Below are 15,000 nucleotides of genomic sequence, written 5' to 3'. Positions count from 1 at the left end.
TTTGAAGTCGTATCAAACCCACTCAGATATCAAGCAATTGCCTTATACCAGTATTTTGCGCTCTTTAAAGGTCTTTCAAGCAGATAAGCAAAGCCATATTGACCGATCTTACAGTTTTAAAAAGAAACTACCTAAAAATATTGCTTTCCTTGATTCGATTTAAGAAGAAAATGGTCTGTAAAAATGTGGAGGACGATTTTGAGGAAGCAGCTCTTTAAGGTTAGTCAACATCGCCTCAAATTTGTCTACAGTTGATAACAAACGAGATGTCTGCGGGGCATGATTAGGCAACGTGCGCTCAAGGCGGCGTCTTCCCAGGGAACGACTAAGGAATTGATTGCAAATAGATTTGTCTGCGCAATCTTAATGATGACAAAAAAGTAATTGAGTGAGAGCGAGAGTAACAGAGAGAGAGAGAGAGAGAGAGAGAGAGAGAGAGAGAGAGAGAGAGAGAGAGAGAGAGAGAGAGAGAGAGAGAGGGTGGGGGAGGAGAGGGAGAGGGGGGGTTGGGGTGGAGATAAACATACAGAATGCTACACATTTTCCAATTTCTTCAAAAGATCAAAACTGTCATCTTTATAATCTTACCGGACTTAATTATAGTTTGCATGATTGCTCGTACTTGAACCAGTTGACTATTTGAAATCTTTAAAATAAGCAGTTATTTGGCTGTTTAATAAAACACTGATTTCTGTCTCAAGATGAAAGGGTATTGCGTACAGTACTTCTGTTTTGGAAGTCGGTCTAATCTCGTTTCGTAATCGTTCTTGATCTCTTGTGTTCATTTTAATGAAACCAAAGGCAAAATGAAGGGGGGAAAATATGGGCATATTTAAACAAAAGATTAATTCTGATAAAAGGTAATATTTTTCTGATACATTGATGTATCTTTCATCAAATGACAGAAACAATAAAGCAACACGTACTAGCTGTAAGCTGTAGTGTACTGTAAAACAAAAGATTCTATAATACAAGATTGTTCACTCCTCTCATAGCAATTTTAAAAAAGTTTTCTTCAAATCAGCCAGTGGCGCCACATTACAAAAAACGCGGACTTGGAGAACAGCACGGAATTATTGGATATACCAGGGTAACATACAACACTTTCATCGCTGTCTCATGTTATAAAAAAGGATGTTGTTGAGTTTTATTTTGAGTTTTGGATGAATGTAGCAACAAGAGAAGCAGTTCAGGGCCTGATAAAATCATTTATAGCATTGTTAGCAGGGGCGGCTCGTGGGTCTCAAAAGTGGGCGTGCACAATTAAGCTATCTTAGGCTGAAGATAATCAAGGGCAGAGTAAAAGGGATGGTGTATAATTTTAGAATCTTTGGGTTGGTGAAGGAAGACCTAGTGCTTTTATTTTCATTCTTTTTACTTGTGGCTTTGACTTCTAGAACTAAAACTGTTTGTTAGCTAAACGTCAATTTCATTCATCCTGCATTAGAACTGAACACTCAAGTAATAGGCCTACCTTTCACCACTCCACTACAAAACTGTTCTAAAGCTCAACTCATAGGACGGCGACTTAAGTATGTCACGTTCACCTCCCTTATGTTCACGGTCACAGAGTCACTTAAAATAGCTACAAGACAATGAACCAATCACAATTCACTTGAGTACTCCGCTGGATTGCTCCGGGGCCCACATAATTTTGAAATGGAATAATGCACAGTCTATGGCGTTATTTTTAGATTGCCTACTGTGGGCTATGTTTCGGCGCTATTCGGCAGGAGCACATTTGAGATGTGCCGTGTAATTAATATTAATGTACTGCCAAACTCTCTACAAGTGTCGTCATCGCTTAGGTTATTCCCAAAGAGCGATTTATAGGTCAGGTTTCCACAGTAAAGTTGACTATCCTGTTATGTTTAGATACAGCGCATGAATTTAGGCATGGCATAGAAGATGTTTTACGGTGCTATAGAATAGAAATGACAGTTACGGCGCCAGCGAGGGCCTTGTTTTAATATATTTGGCTAGTGTTTGTTTCTGCCGTCTTTTATTTTATTATTGTGGATTCTTTACGTCATAAAACATTAAAACATTTTGGGCGGCACTGCACGACGGTGCTCTATGGACGAACCGCGCCTGATTGTTAGATTCCAATTTATCGCCGCCACTGCTCGTTCACTGCTCACATCATTAGGGTTCGATCGAGTCAACCGAGAGTTTGAGCATGCTCATCCCGTTCTACAGTAGTTGGTTAGAAGGGTTTCAGGCTTGGAGCCTGCCAGGCACATTGATCTACTAAACTAAGCTGTATGAGCTCTGTGGAGACTCATGAGCACAACGTGTCCGCAGTCATGAAGTACTTATAGAGCCATCAAAACTACACATTTCCAGTAGTAAAGAAAAGTGAACTTGACTCCGACTGCGGCAGAATGTTGCGGTAAACAGTCCGTTCCACAACATTAGCATTAAAATGTTGCTTCTTTATTCGTCTTTGGGGAAAGGAACGTTTCTTTGACTTTGAGAGGCTATCGGAGAGAACAGCTGATCGTAAAACGTGATGACAACAGAGATTTAAAACAAATATTTTTCAGACTAAGAGATGGGCCATTTTTCTTCAAGAAAAACAAAAGACAGCTTCAAAACAGCGACAGTAATAATACCACCTAAAGAATTAGCACGCCTCTGAAGCTTTTTTTAGCGAAGTGAATGTTTTGCACGACGGGATTTTTAGTGAAATAGAGTTTGCTAATACACGTCAGCTCGGAAAGTTGTCGTTTTTGTATTGTTTTCTTTTCTTTTCTTTTTTGCTGTTGTTATTATTCCATTAATGTTTTTCTCAGTCTATGCCATGGCCGGGGCCAGATGCTCTAAAAGGACACAATATCTTAACAGTTACGGTATTGAAGAGGCAACGGCTTTAAAAATGGCTTAACAAAGACACCCCCGCCAAGATAAGAATAAAAACAAACAACAAAACAAACAAAACAACAACAACGACTGCAGCAACAAAATTAAAATCCCCACTCACTCTCCCCCGATCCCCCCTCCCACCCCCCTTTCTAAAAAAGCGACTACAGCAACTGAAAATGTCTTCACAGTTCGCTATAGTATGTTCTGTGACCGGGCATAGGAAGACGAGGGTTGGGGTCAAGACAGCTCCGAGCTCAAAGAAATGAAAGGGATTGCTAGTTCCCGGAACAGAAGTCAGGTCATGCGCGCACGCTAATGCTCGCGTGCCACACCACAGCATTTTGACGAGAGTCGCGTACTCGAGGCTTTATGGACAAGGGCCTTTAAATTAAGAGAAGGAAGTTAATTATCGAGTAAGGACAGTGCTCTGGAGTCATGAGCACTGCTATCCGTCATTCCACGAATAGCTTTACTCACTTTCTAATAGTCATCACCCACTCCTGATCGTCAGCGACCGGAAGTCAGTTATTTAATTTGTTAGCTTAGCCAAATATAGTAATTGAAGGTCCGGTATTCTTTTCTTCTTTACTCTAAATATGTCCATCAGCTGTGCGCACAGTGATGGAACAAGTAAACACACAAACGAACAACCTGATTGCTCTTCATCACCGCTACGATAGAGCATTAGTTTAGGAGTAAACACGAAGTAAAGATTTTCTCTTTCTTCGCTATTTTAGTTGCATGTTTTTTCTGTTAGTGAAACATCTAACACACTTTCAGCCATTATGAATAAATCTGGGCTCGCTGCAAAATCATGTAGGACAGTGTCAGTCTCTTTTATCGCCATGTGAAAAAATCAAATTAATCTTGCAAGTGCGTAGTGTCCACGGACATTTCCACCTCATTGGAGATCAGGAACTACTAAAGGTTAAAAAAAAAGTCAAATTAAAAACCACATTGATATTGGTATTCTCTAAAAACGTGCTTTTGATACAGACAAGCTATCTTTACTTTCGAAGAAAAGAGTCCTCAGCTAACTCTGAGTAAAACGTTCCCGTAGAAAATAATTTTCACAAGCAAAGCAATTATACCTCTTCAGTCTTCTAAAACTATATTAACGCCATAATTGTTCCAAAATTTTATATTACTAAAAATAATAGTTCTCGCTACAACAGAAAAAGCCCTTAGAATAGAAATCTACGGTAAATGGAAAATTGCGTTTAAATGTTCATGTCGTACCACTATAATATTTGTAGACGTCTTTCTTAAAAGAGGAAACAAAGTGGTTTGACCGTGTAGAGCAACCTGAGAGATTCAGTTTGATTTTACGGTTTCATGATCACTTTTAGGCTAATCTAAAGACTCAAGTGGTTGTCAAAGTTAGTGAAAGCATTGAAGAAGACAGCAAGCTATCCCCAACAAACCGTTCGCTAATATCCATGTCCTTTGCCCGACGATAGACACGGCAGAGGGAACAGTAATTTCTCTCTCTCTCTCTCTCTCTCTCTCTCTCTCTCTCTCTCTCTCTCTCTCTCTCTCTCTCTCTCACTGTCCCTCTTTCTCTCTCTCTCTCTCTCTCTCGGTCTGTCTCTCTATGTCTCAGTCTGTTGGGAGAGGGGTGTCTCACACACACACACACACACACTCACACACACACACACACACACACGCGCGCGCGCGCGCGCGCGCGCTGTTCGCATGAGCCCTAGTGTGCACATACGAACTCACATGTGCAGACAGAGAGAGAGAAAGAGAGAGGGGGGAGAGAGAGAGAGAGAGAGAGAGAGAGAGAGAGAGAGAGAGAGAGAGAGAGAGAGAGAGAGAGCGTGAGACGGAGGGGGGGGAGGAGGTAACAAGAAAGAGAAATACAGACAGACAGACTGACAGACAACAAAAACCTGGCTAACTATTGGACTGGCTGACAGGCTTTTCATAGCTAACTATTGGACTGGCTGACAGGCTTTTCATATCATCTCTCTCACTTTCTCTCTCTCTCTCTCTCTCTCTCTCTCTCTCTCTCTCTCTCTCTCTCTCTCTCTACTTTCTCCCTCCTTTCTCTCTCTTCCTCATGCTACATCCAGTTTTCCCGAATTTGTCGTTCCCTGACATGTATTGTCACGTAGTCTGCGAATGTAATACTTGAAGGGTCCAGAGAAAATAAGAAATGTCGCCGTTGGCAGTATTCATCTGCCTTTAACACGAAATGCCTTTGCAAATGAAAGCGATCGAATGCTGTGTTTATATTCAAAACATTTCAGGGACACGCGTAGGCTTTGAGGCAGTCGATGGCCGATGGCCGCTGAGTGGTGTCAAACCAAACATTTTGCCTTGTTGTTGCTGACAACTAGTCCCCATAATAATGTATAGAGGAATCTTATGAAACAGAATTTATTCATGTTTGATCTACGCATATCCAGTGCAGATTGGTTTCACGTACGGAAACGTTAGACATATATTATATCTTTGAAGCAGTGAAAAGACGTCTTGTGCTTGAATGCACTCGCAGATTTTTTTTCACCAACCGGAGACTACCTCAGTTTTCAAAGATTATTGTTCTTCACAAAGAAATCACGAAATCTTCAGGATTCTGTTAAATGACTTGTAAAATAGCCGGCAGGTCATTTCATTCGAGTTACAACCCAAACGCTATTGACTCTTAGCACTGACTGATTAATGGGTAACTTTGTGGGCTGCTCAAGGCCTCGTTTCACGGACAACGAAAATCCGCCTGGTTGATTACTGGTTCGTCCCACCGGAACCTCTCATCTTCCCGCAATGCCAGTCCCGTTTTGGGGAGGGGTGGGGATGGAGAGAAGTTGGTGTATTTTCTTGTCTGCAATATGGGAATGGTTGCTTCTCTGTCTCTCTGTCTCTCTCTCTCTCTCTCTCTCTCTATCTCTCTCTCTTTCTTTCTCTCTCTCTCTATCTATCGATCTATCTATCTATCATCACTATCGCTCTCTATCCCCTCTCTGTCTATCTGTCTACCTCTTTTTCTCTTCCCTTCCCCTTTCCGTCTCTCTCTCTCTCTCTCTCTCTCTCTCTCTCTCTCTCTCTCTCTCTCTCTGTCTTTCTCTCTCTCTCTCTCTCTCTCTCTCTGTCTCTCTCTCTCTCTCTCTCTCTCTCTCTCTCTCTCTTTCTCTTTCTCTTTCTCTCTCACGCACACACACATAATACACACTCACACACGCTCAATCTGCCTTCTCTTTGTCGTTGATCTTTTTGTAATCTTCACTCTTACACACATTTCCAAGCATAACCACGACTTTTAAAGTCAAGACCGCCATTGGATCATTCAGATTACATTCTTTAGGAGACAAAAATGTCAAACTGCAAGTGAAACTAATACAAATTTATATACGAATGTCATGACATTTGAGGACGATTTGATATTGTTCTTAACTTTTAGTCTTGCAATTTTAAAGGATGCTAAGACTTTTCAGCGTTTTCTTGAGGCTTCTATGTGTATAAAACATGCCTCCATGTCCAGGATTTTTTTCTTCAGTTTTTAACCCCTTCACTGCTACGGCGACGTAGGGCTTACGTCTCCTCTGTGTGCTTAGAGTGACTACATTTAACCCTTTTTCTGCCCGGCCCGAGTCTACCTCTTTGCTTGGACTATACGACTAAGCGAACTTTTTTGCTATACCCCGTATATCCCATCTCCCTCCCATCTTCCACTGTTCCGTCTCCCCTCATCCCTCTCCCACACCAACACACCCAACAACCCCTCCCACTACTGTTTCCTTCTTCCATTCCCCCAACCCTCCTCCCAACCCTCCTCCCAACCCCTTGCTCCCAACCCCAAGCCCTTACCCCTTCTCCCATTCCTCCAACCTCCCCCAACCCACACCAACCCTCCTCCCACTCCTTACCCCAAACCTCCTCCCACTCCTTACCCCAAACCCTTCCCCCATTGCCCCCTCCTCAACTCATTAACTCCCCCATTGCCCACAGTTGGCAGTACCGACGTCTCAGTTAAAACGTCACAGGATATGGTACTACCACTGCCGTGCCCACAATGAGCACTAAAATTTATCAAAGTTTTGCTGGAGCAAAAGCTTAAGTTTGTTGAAATTTAATATGGCTTTAAAGATAAATAAATTTGTTCATTTTTTATGGGTTTGTTCCTTTGCAAACGCCATGTGTAATCACAGTAGGATAATTCCAATTGACTACTTTTTGCGACGAAACCCAAGCACACGTTCAAAGAAGACAAACTACGCAATAATATGTAAGCATCTGGTCTGCTATTGTTTTTGTTGGCCTTATTTCTGCACATTAAGATGGGGATGGTTCTTTTTTCAAAATCACTGAAGGTAGGTAATTAGGTTTCCTTGACGTCGTGGCTGAGAGGAAAAATAACAAAACAAAACAACAACAACAACAAAAACACCGTTTGAGAGTCGGCAGGGGGGGCGGGCGAAGTTTTGTCAACACGAAGGTCGTCTCTGCGAGATCAGCTCACTGTTCCTTTACGTTGTGCGGTTGAAAGTGTTGACGGTTAGGCACTTGCAACACAATAAGGTCATATAAGTGCCAAAGATTAGAGGTGTTACAAGAGAGTAACAAACATAAAAAAGGAGGAGAGATAAAGACGAGAGTTGTTTAATAGGAAAGAAGGAGCAAACCACACCAGAGCACCCGCCAACCACCCATGACGATAGATCTGCCAAAAATCTAAAATCAACTAAAAAGTAGTCTACAATTAATTATTTTTTCCTCTATAAATTAAGATTTATGGAACGCGCTTTTTGTCGAAGATTTGTCTTATCACCCAATTCTCGGGCCAACCAGTGAAAGGGTTAAGATGATGATGTCGTGCTTCTTTACTACTTGTCAGTCCGCAAAGTGCCTTTGTCATTAGATTTTTTTCTCTCAGTGTCACTTCTTTCTTTTCGTTTCGTTGTGTTTTCACTGATCCTGAATTTCCAACATTTAAACGAGTGACGAACGAATTCTCTTCACTCTGACATACTTATAACAAGACGGAAAACCACTAATAACAACCGTTAATTGCGTTATAAGCTTCCTAGAAAACAAAATAGACTATTTAAAGGGGAAGGGATGGTAGATGAAAGGAAAGGAAATGCACTTAATGTTCCTGAAAGAAATTCGTTCTTAAAATGCCATACGTGACAGGAAGGATATTATTTTTGTTTCTGAAAGTGGAAGACCAGGTTTTAAATAGCTTCCGCTTTTGTTTTCTAGTTTGGATTTTCAAGAACTTGAGATATTATTCTCTTGTTGTGAAAATCAGGATTTCTAAATTGTCTTTTTTTCTTCTTTTTTTCTTGGTAAGTGTTTTACGGCGCTCGCAACTGCATATGGTCATATGAGGGCGCGGGACACACCTAACATTTTCAGTTGGTAGGACATTTTGAATTTTGCCCTGGTGGCGGCCGAAGTCTACTTTTATCGATTTTAGACAACCTAGGGATCTTTAACCTGCGCAACTTGCACACAGGCCCTCCGAGATTTTTTGCCCTTGTCCGAGAGGGCTAGGTGTAGATCTTTCCTACCATCAGATCAGGGGTGTGGCTGAAAGACAGCAGTGAGAAGGAGCCAAGGAGTAGCAGTAGAAAGGCTGCATAAAGAGTCAGGAGCCCAGAGGGAGAAAAGAAGGTGAGGGGGTGGGGGACAGAAAGAGGAGAGGAAAGCAGACGACAGAACATTGCTTGAGAGAAGGAAAGGGGGTGAAAGGAGACAATTTTAGAGAAGAAAATTTTTCGGCCGCTACCCGGAGTCGAACCCTTGACCTTTGAATGAGAGGCCAACACCTTAACCTCTAGGGCATGAGAACCCCCCTTTTATCCTTTTAAAGAGCGCACAATCATTTACTCTATCTTTAGACAACTATAGTAATTTCTTTCCACGGTACAATATTTACACAATTGTTGTTACCCTCATACTTAAAGGTCTATTGATATATCATTGCTATAGATCAATATATTTTTATTGGATTTTTTTATAGTTAAGTTATTCTGTCAAAGAATTCTTGCTAAATTTGGTAACTGCTTTGTACAGGACATGTAAGATGCCCAATAATATGCGTCCTTAAAGTGACATACGAGAAGCGATGAATTCCTTATGTGAAAACAATGTACTCCCTGGTGAAACATGAATCTAGCGACTGGAAAAGATAAATCCTCGCTTTTTCCCTTGGGGTTTAGAACTCGCTGCCTATCAGTTATATTGACTGAACAGAATAATCTTGTTGGAAGCAGATTTATCACCGTCCACCGGTAAAACAGAGATCGTTTCATTCTTTTCTGCGTCCCAGGAGCGCCCCGTGGAGATTGATAGTCCGCACTTCTCACCAAAGCCTTGTCTCATAAAGTATCCTCCATTTGTCTCGCGAGAAGACAAAACCATTTTCAGGATTTATACCGTGTTCGCGATAATTCATAAAACTACGATCATGCCGAAAGGGTAGAATTTTGCCAGATGGAGGTATGGTAAAAAACAGACAATTTAGAATATAAAGACAATAACGTATGGGTTTCAAGGGAACACACAGTGTGAAAGATTTTTTTTAAAATCGTTGACGTGAGAAATGGAATCTCGACATCATGATTCATCTTCTCTCTTCAACGTTGGAGAAGGGAATTTTTTTCAGAAGTTAAAAGCCTAACTCTTAGGAATTTGGTTTGGAACCCCATTGACATGCTCCGAATAAAGAGAGAAGTACTATCGTACCAGCATTAAGAAGCTTCATTGTAACCGAGGCTGAGTGTCTATTTTAAAAAGTTGGTTCCGCCATTTTCTTTTACTTTGGCTAAAGAAGCCCAATTCAATCGCTCCCCGGTTGTATGTAGTCTTTTTTATTTTGGTTTGTTTCACTATTTAAAAAAAATTTTTTTTTTTTGGTTTGTAATAGGAGTGCTCGAGAAGCATCAGTTAGAGTTTCTAAGTGTATTACTGGACTCGTAACCCAGGATCCTGATGAGGTGTGGTTTTTGCACTACATTAAAGGGTGGTTTTGTTTGGATTTTTCAGACACGAGATGGACATTGCAACATGCAAACATAATATTCAAACTCGCTGAATCTAAGAATGGAATTGTTCCATTTTGTTCATCCCAAATTTAAGATGTAACATAAAGCCTGTCGGCTAAACTTTGTGAAGAGGGTGCTTTTGTAAAGGGACGGGGAAAAATGTGAAAAAATAGAAGAAACCCAACAAAGCTGTAGAAGGATTCATTTCACGACGATGGCCCTTAGAATTTCCTAATCTGATTATAATTACCAGATCTGTCTTTTTTCGTTCTTTCGATTTCTTAAAAAATGAGTCACGTTTTTTTCGCTGTTTCCATGAGTTGCGCTTGAGCTTCGCCATAATTTGTGGCTCAGAGAAAGCTTTACGATTGGATGATGGCCTCCGTCTGAAGCCTTCACAATTTTTGTCCCTATCAAGATCTGTCTGAAAATGAGGAAATAGTAAAGGAACGTCTTAATTGCTAATCCAGAGAGAAGATTAGTTGAGAATAAGGTAAAATCTGTAGAACTCTCTTGTGCTATTCAGAAAAAAGTGAATGAGTGTGTGTTTCTTTATTTCTCTCTTTCTCTCTCCTCTCTCTCTCTCTCTCTCTCTCTCTCTCTCTCTCTCTCTCTTTCTTTCTATTTTTCTATTTTTCTCTTTTCCTAACTTTCTTTCTCTCTTTTTTTTAAAACTCTTTCCAGCTCTCTTTTTCAGTGTGTGTTAATGTGTGTGCATGGGCAAAAGAGAGAGATTAAGGGAGAGTGCGGGGGAGAGAGAGAGGGGGGGGGGAGGAGAAAGGGAGAGTGCGGGAGGAGGGAGAAAAAAGAGAGGAAGTGGAGAGATTGATTAGGGTGAGCCGATTGTGAGTGCGTGCGTGTGTGTGTGCGTGTGTGTGTGTGTGTGTGTATGTGTGTGTGTGTGTGTGTGTGTGTGTGTTTGTGTAAGTTAAAGTGTGTGTGTGAGAGAGAGAGATAGAGAGAGAGATAGAGAGAGAGACAGACAGAGACATAAAAGAGGGAGAGATAGAGCGACAGAGAGAGAGAGAGAGAGAGAGAGAGAGAGAGAGAGAGAGAGAGAGAGAGAGAGAGAGAGAGAGAGAGAGAGAGAGAGAGAGAGAGTAAACGGGGTGTTAGAAAGAGTGAGTATACATGGTGTATTTGTGTGTAAGTTTACCTCTGTTATCTTTTCTATGTGGTTGTGTTTTTCACGCTTGCTCAAATGAGGCGAGAAGTGGTAACTTGAATAATATAATAGTTTCATGGACAGATTTTTCTGAAAGCTAGGGGTTTCCCCTTCCTAGGAAATGTTCTTAGAGACGTTTGCGACATATAATAAAACCGAAACTGATGTACTTTACCATCCTTTTATGGCATTGTACCAAAAATGTGCCACACGATACTTCGCCTTAACGTATTAACTTCATTAATGTATTGCGGAAGAAAGACATTGGAAGTATTTAGTGCTATCGGAAGGGAAGCTGTTAAAACATGTTACCGTGCAATTTCCCCAGTTTTTGGTATTGATATAGTCCCCAAAAAGATTTTCCACTGTTATGCGTAAGTGTTTTCATGATAATATCGTGATACATGCATTATAAAATGATATTATCTCTTTTCTCTTCCCAGGCCTACAGTCGTCCTATCGCTACGAGTTCAAGGGTGAACAAGAGTGAGGAGACGCGCACGGAAGTCTCGTTGTAAACCACTTGGTTATGTTGTTGTGATGGCATGCCACTCTTGACCAGATTACAACCACCCCGCGTCCGTCATTGACAAGAATGCAATGCGCACGCGCCAAGCAGTGACGTGTGTTTCTCCTTAACTCCTTCATTGTGAGAGGCTATACAAGTCCCTTGTAGTGTTCGTCTATTGAAAGGACAGATCAGATTTTGGGTTTAGCAAGTGTTAAGAGCAAAAAAGTGGTGTACATAAAACAGAGTAAGACGTTGGTGTCAAGGAGTGGGTCGCCTCTTCTGGTGTATGGGGGTTTCCCCTGACCAGCTTGTTAATTCTTCTCACACTGTACTAGTTGCTCCCGGAACGTGGGATGAAATTTCCGCTCTTGTTTGAGGACTTTAACGATAGATTGAATGAAATTCTTGTTAAGGCTGGGTCCAGTGACGACAATTTTCCCCTAAAAAACGTGCACACCCTGCGTTCATAGATATAGAGCAACTTAATCAGAAATCCCTTAGCCGTTAATAAAAGCTTCCTTCTGTAATATCCATTCAGTATTTCTAGCCAGTCGTGCGTCTTTGTGAACAATCACGTTTTGATTCATAAAGACAATCTGATTTGGTTATTCTGAATTAGAGTGTCTAAAAGCTTGGTACAAATTGTGTGGTACCAAACAGGCGAGTGGAATTTTCTATAACTTCTAACTGGGTCATGTGATTATTTTACATAGACCTCCTTCCCGATTTCTAGCACTGACATTTGAGAGATTAAAAGTCAGAGAAGGATATTTTTTACAAAAAGTGTTGCTTCAGAGACAACTGTACCTAAACTCTTGCCCGAAAAGGGTTTGCTCTCTAGCTACAGAAACTTCAGAATAATTCGTGCTTCTAAACCAGATTCAAATGTAACTCGGGTCAAGGATTTAGACTCTGTACACACACAGCCATGACGTCGACGGAGCTAACGGAGGACGCTGTTAGTGCTTACTTACGCCAAAATCCACATTTTCTGGCCTCGTGGTTTGTTGAGCACGCAGACGATGACACCCTGAAAACGTTGGCACGAAAATTGAAGCAGGACGCCATCTCCTTACAAGCTAGTAAGTCGCCCCTGCCACCGCCTGTCGAACCTGCACCTCAAAAACAGCAACAGCAACTGCAACAACAACAGCAACAACAACCCCAACTCCGATCTTCCCACAACCACTTGCTGACTGTACAGGAACGCTCCGTAGATGGACAAGGTGACGTAACAGAACCTACGTCAAGTGAGCAGAGTCAAAGCAGCGACAGCAATGACCGAAATCTACAGAAATATACCACCTTTTCCAAGGTACCGTTTTTATTTACCTAAGAACATCTAAACTTAAGTCTTTCAGCAAAATGTTTAAAAACATTTCCCCATTGCAGTGAAATAGATGTTCCGTAATATATTTTTCCAGGCTGGTGAGCTTTGTTCTGTAGACCAGCTCAAGTCAAACCAAAGACAAAAGTGTGTATTACATGCCTTTTAAACATAAAATGCTCGGGATACAATTGTCAAGAAAATTTCTGATATCCAGCCAACATCCCATATCTCCTGGGATGGAATTTTGTTGACGCCTAGAAGTAAAGTGGAACCATGAACTTATTTTCAATGTCATGTCGACAGCAAATTATGTTCTATCTATTTGCTTTCATTTGTTGTCGATGATGACTGTACTCCAGTCCAAATTCTGCTCACTCCCTTCCTTTGAATAAAAAAGAAACATCTTTGCGTCATTCATTGATCCCTGACGCCTGATCAGTTTAGTCCATTACGGGCTACTTCCTCATACATTAATTCAATGAGCTGTTTGGCGACGTTCTGATCATTAGCCGTCCAGGAGCCTGCACTGAAACACACACTGCACAGCGAGAGTCAGAATAAAGCATGATGACATGTTATACTTGTTATTCATTTTAAAACAATAGGGGGTCGACTGGCAATCTCAGTATCTTGAGAGTTTCAAGGAAAAACGCTATTCTAGATTCTTGCGATCAGTCCAAATGGATTTCTACCTTGACTGGTTGGTGAACAGTGTATGGGCCTAATGCAACCGTTGCTATTCATACAGTATAACTGCTGAGCAATTAGGCCTACATTTTGTTGTTGTTTGTTCCTCGGCTGATGTGTTTGATGAGGTATAAAATGACAGTATACACTATTTCTGTCTCTACGTATGAGTGTCAAGCGCTATTTTGCTTTATGGTCAATTTCATGTGACGATGACAATAAATTATTAATCAGGCCACGCCAAACTGGGAAAATCTTATCGTCATATTTGCAAGAGAAGGGTCGATATGGAAAATGGAGTTTATGATGACACCACTTTCAGGTTACAATGGGCCACTTGCCCCGACTGGTAGTTAGGCTTAAGTCAGGTTTTCAGTTCAAAATCTAGAACACTGAGCTGTCATTCACACGTTATAGGCTATAGTTAGAACTTGCACGATTTATGGTACAGTCAATATCTATTTTGGATGTTCTTGAAAGACAAGAAAGGGGTAAGGGAAGATGGACAAGGGGAGATTTTATTCCTTTTTGTTGTTTTTGGTTGTGGAAGTGTAGATTGTTATAAATGTCTACATATATCAATAACAAATTTCTAAAACTATGCTGGAGTTCTCCTTTATTTACTTTTAAGAGATGGAAGACAGGTTCTGACTTCTACCAATCTTTTTATTTGAGTTCTTGTTTCAACTTTGCAATTTGTTGGCCAAACTACAATGTTATGATTATCAACATTTTTATTAGTGTTATCTTTGTTACTTTTATTATTACTATTTTTTTAATTGTTGCTGTTATTATTGTTGTTGTTATTATTGTTATTATTGCTGTTATTATTATTATTATTATACCCTTTCCGTGGCTGATTAGCTGGGGAAATTTAGTGAGCGAAAATCTGAGCTATGGTTATATTATCAGCCATGATATCAGTCACGTCAAGTTATCACAGTCATGATATCAGTCAAGTTATCAGCCATGACAAAAAGTCGTGATAAGTTGGACGGTTAAGATACCGGGGCCAGCAAAAGTCAGTCCCGAGCGGTCACCTAAAATGGGACAGGCCGGGTTGTTTGTGTGTGTGTGTGGATGTGGGTGTGTTTGTCACTGTTTTTGAGTGTATGCTGTTATAAATTCTGTCCGTCTGTATACGTTTAGTTTTAGTTAGAGTTTTACGGCACCCGCAACACAATAAGGTCATATAAGTGCCGAAGATTAGAGGTGTTACAAGGGAGTAACAAACACAAAAGAAGGAGGGGAGATAAAGACGATAGGTGTTTGATAGAAGGAGTAACCACACCAGAGCACCCGCCAACCACCCATTGTCTGTACACACACCCACACTCACACACTCACACACACACACACACACACACACACACACACACACACACACACACACACACACACACACACACACACACACACTTTTTTATATGCATAAAGATAGAAA

General features: G+C 41.0%; 1 protein-coding gene across 6 annotated transcripts in view; it reads left to right on the top strand.

Annotated features, from left to right (window-relative positions):
- Positions 1 to 15,000, top strand: part of LOC101846847 (cGMP-specific 3',5'-cyclic phosphodiesterase) — a 128,438-nt gene that overhangs the window by 19,416 nt on the left and 94,022 nt on the right. For all 6 annotated transcript variants that reach the window (XM_013089608.2, XM_035973097.1, XM_013089607.2 and 3 more), the window contains exon 2: positions 11,472 to 12,854. In XM_013089608.2, the coding sequence (XP_012945062.1) occupies positions 12,468 to 12,854 (387 nt within the window). In that variant the 5' untranslated portion in view covers positions 11,472 to 12,467. The remainder of the gene's footprint in view (positions 1 to 11,471; positions 12,855 to 15,000) is intronic.

Source organism: Aplysia californica, unplaced genomic scaffold (assembly GCF_000002075.1).
Source record: "Aplysia californica isolate F4 #8 unplaced genomic scaffold, AplCal3.0 scaffold00997, whole genome shotgun sequence".
Classification (NCBI taxonomy): Eukaryota; Metazoa; Mollusca; class Gastropoda; order Aplysiida; family Aplysiidae; genus Aplysia; species Aplysia californica.
Note: the sequence above shows the minus strand (reverse complement) of the source record. Positions and strands in the feature narration are given on the sequence as shown.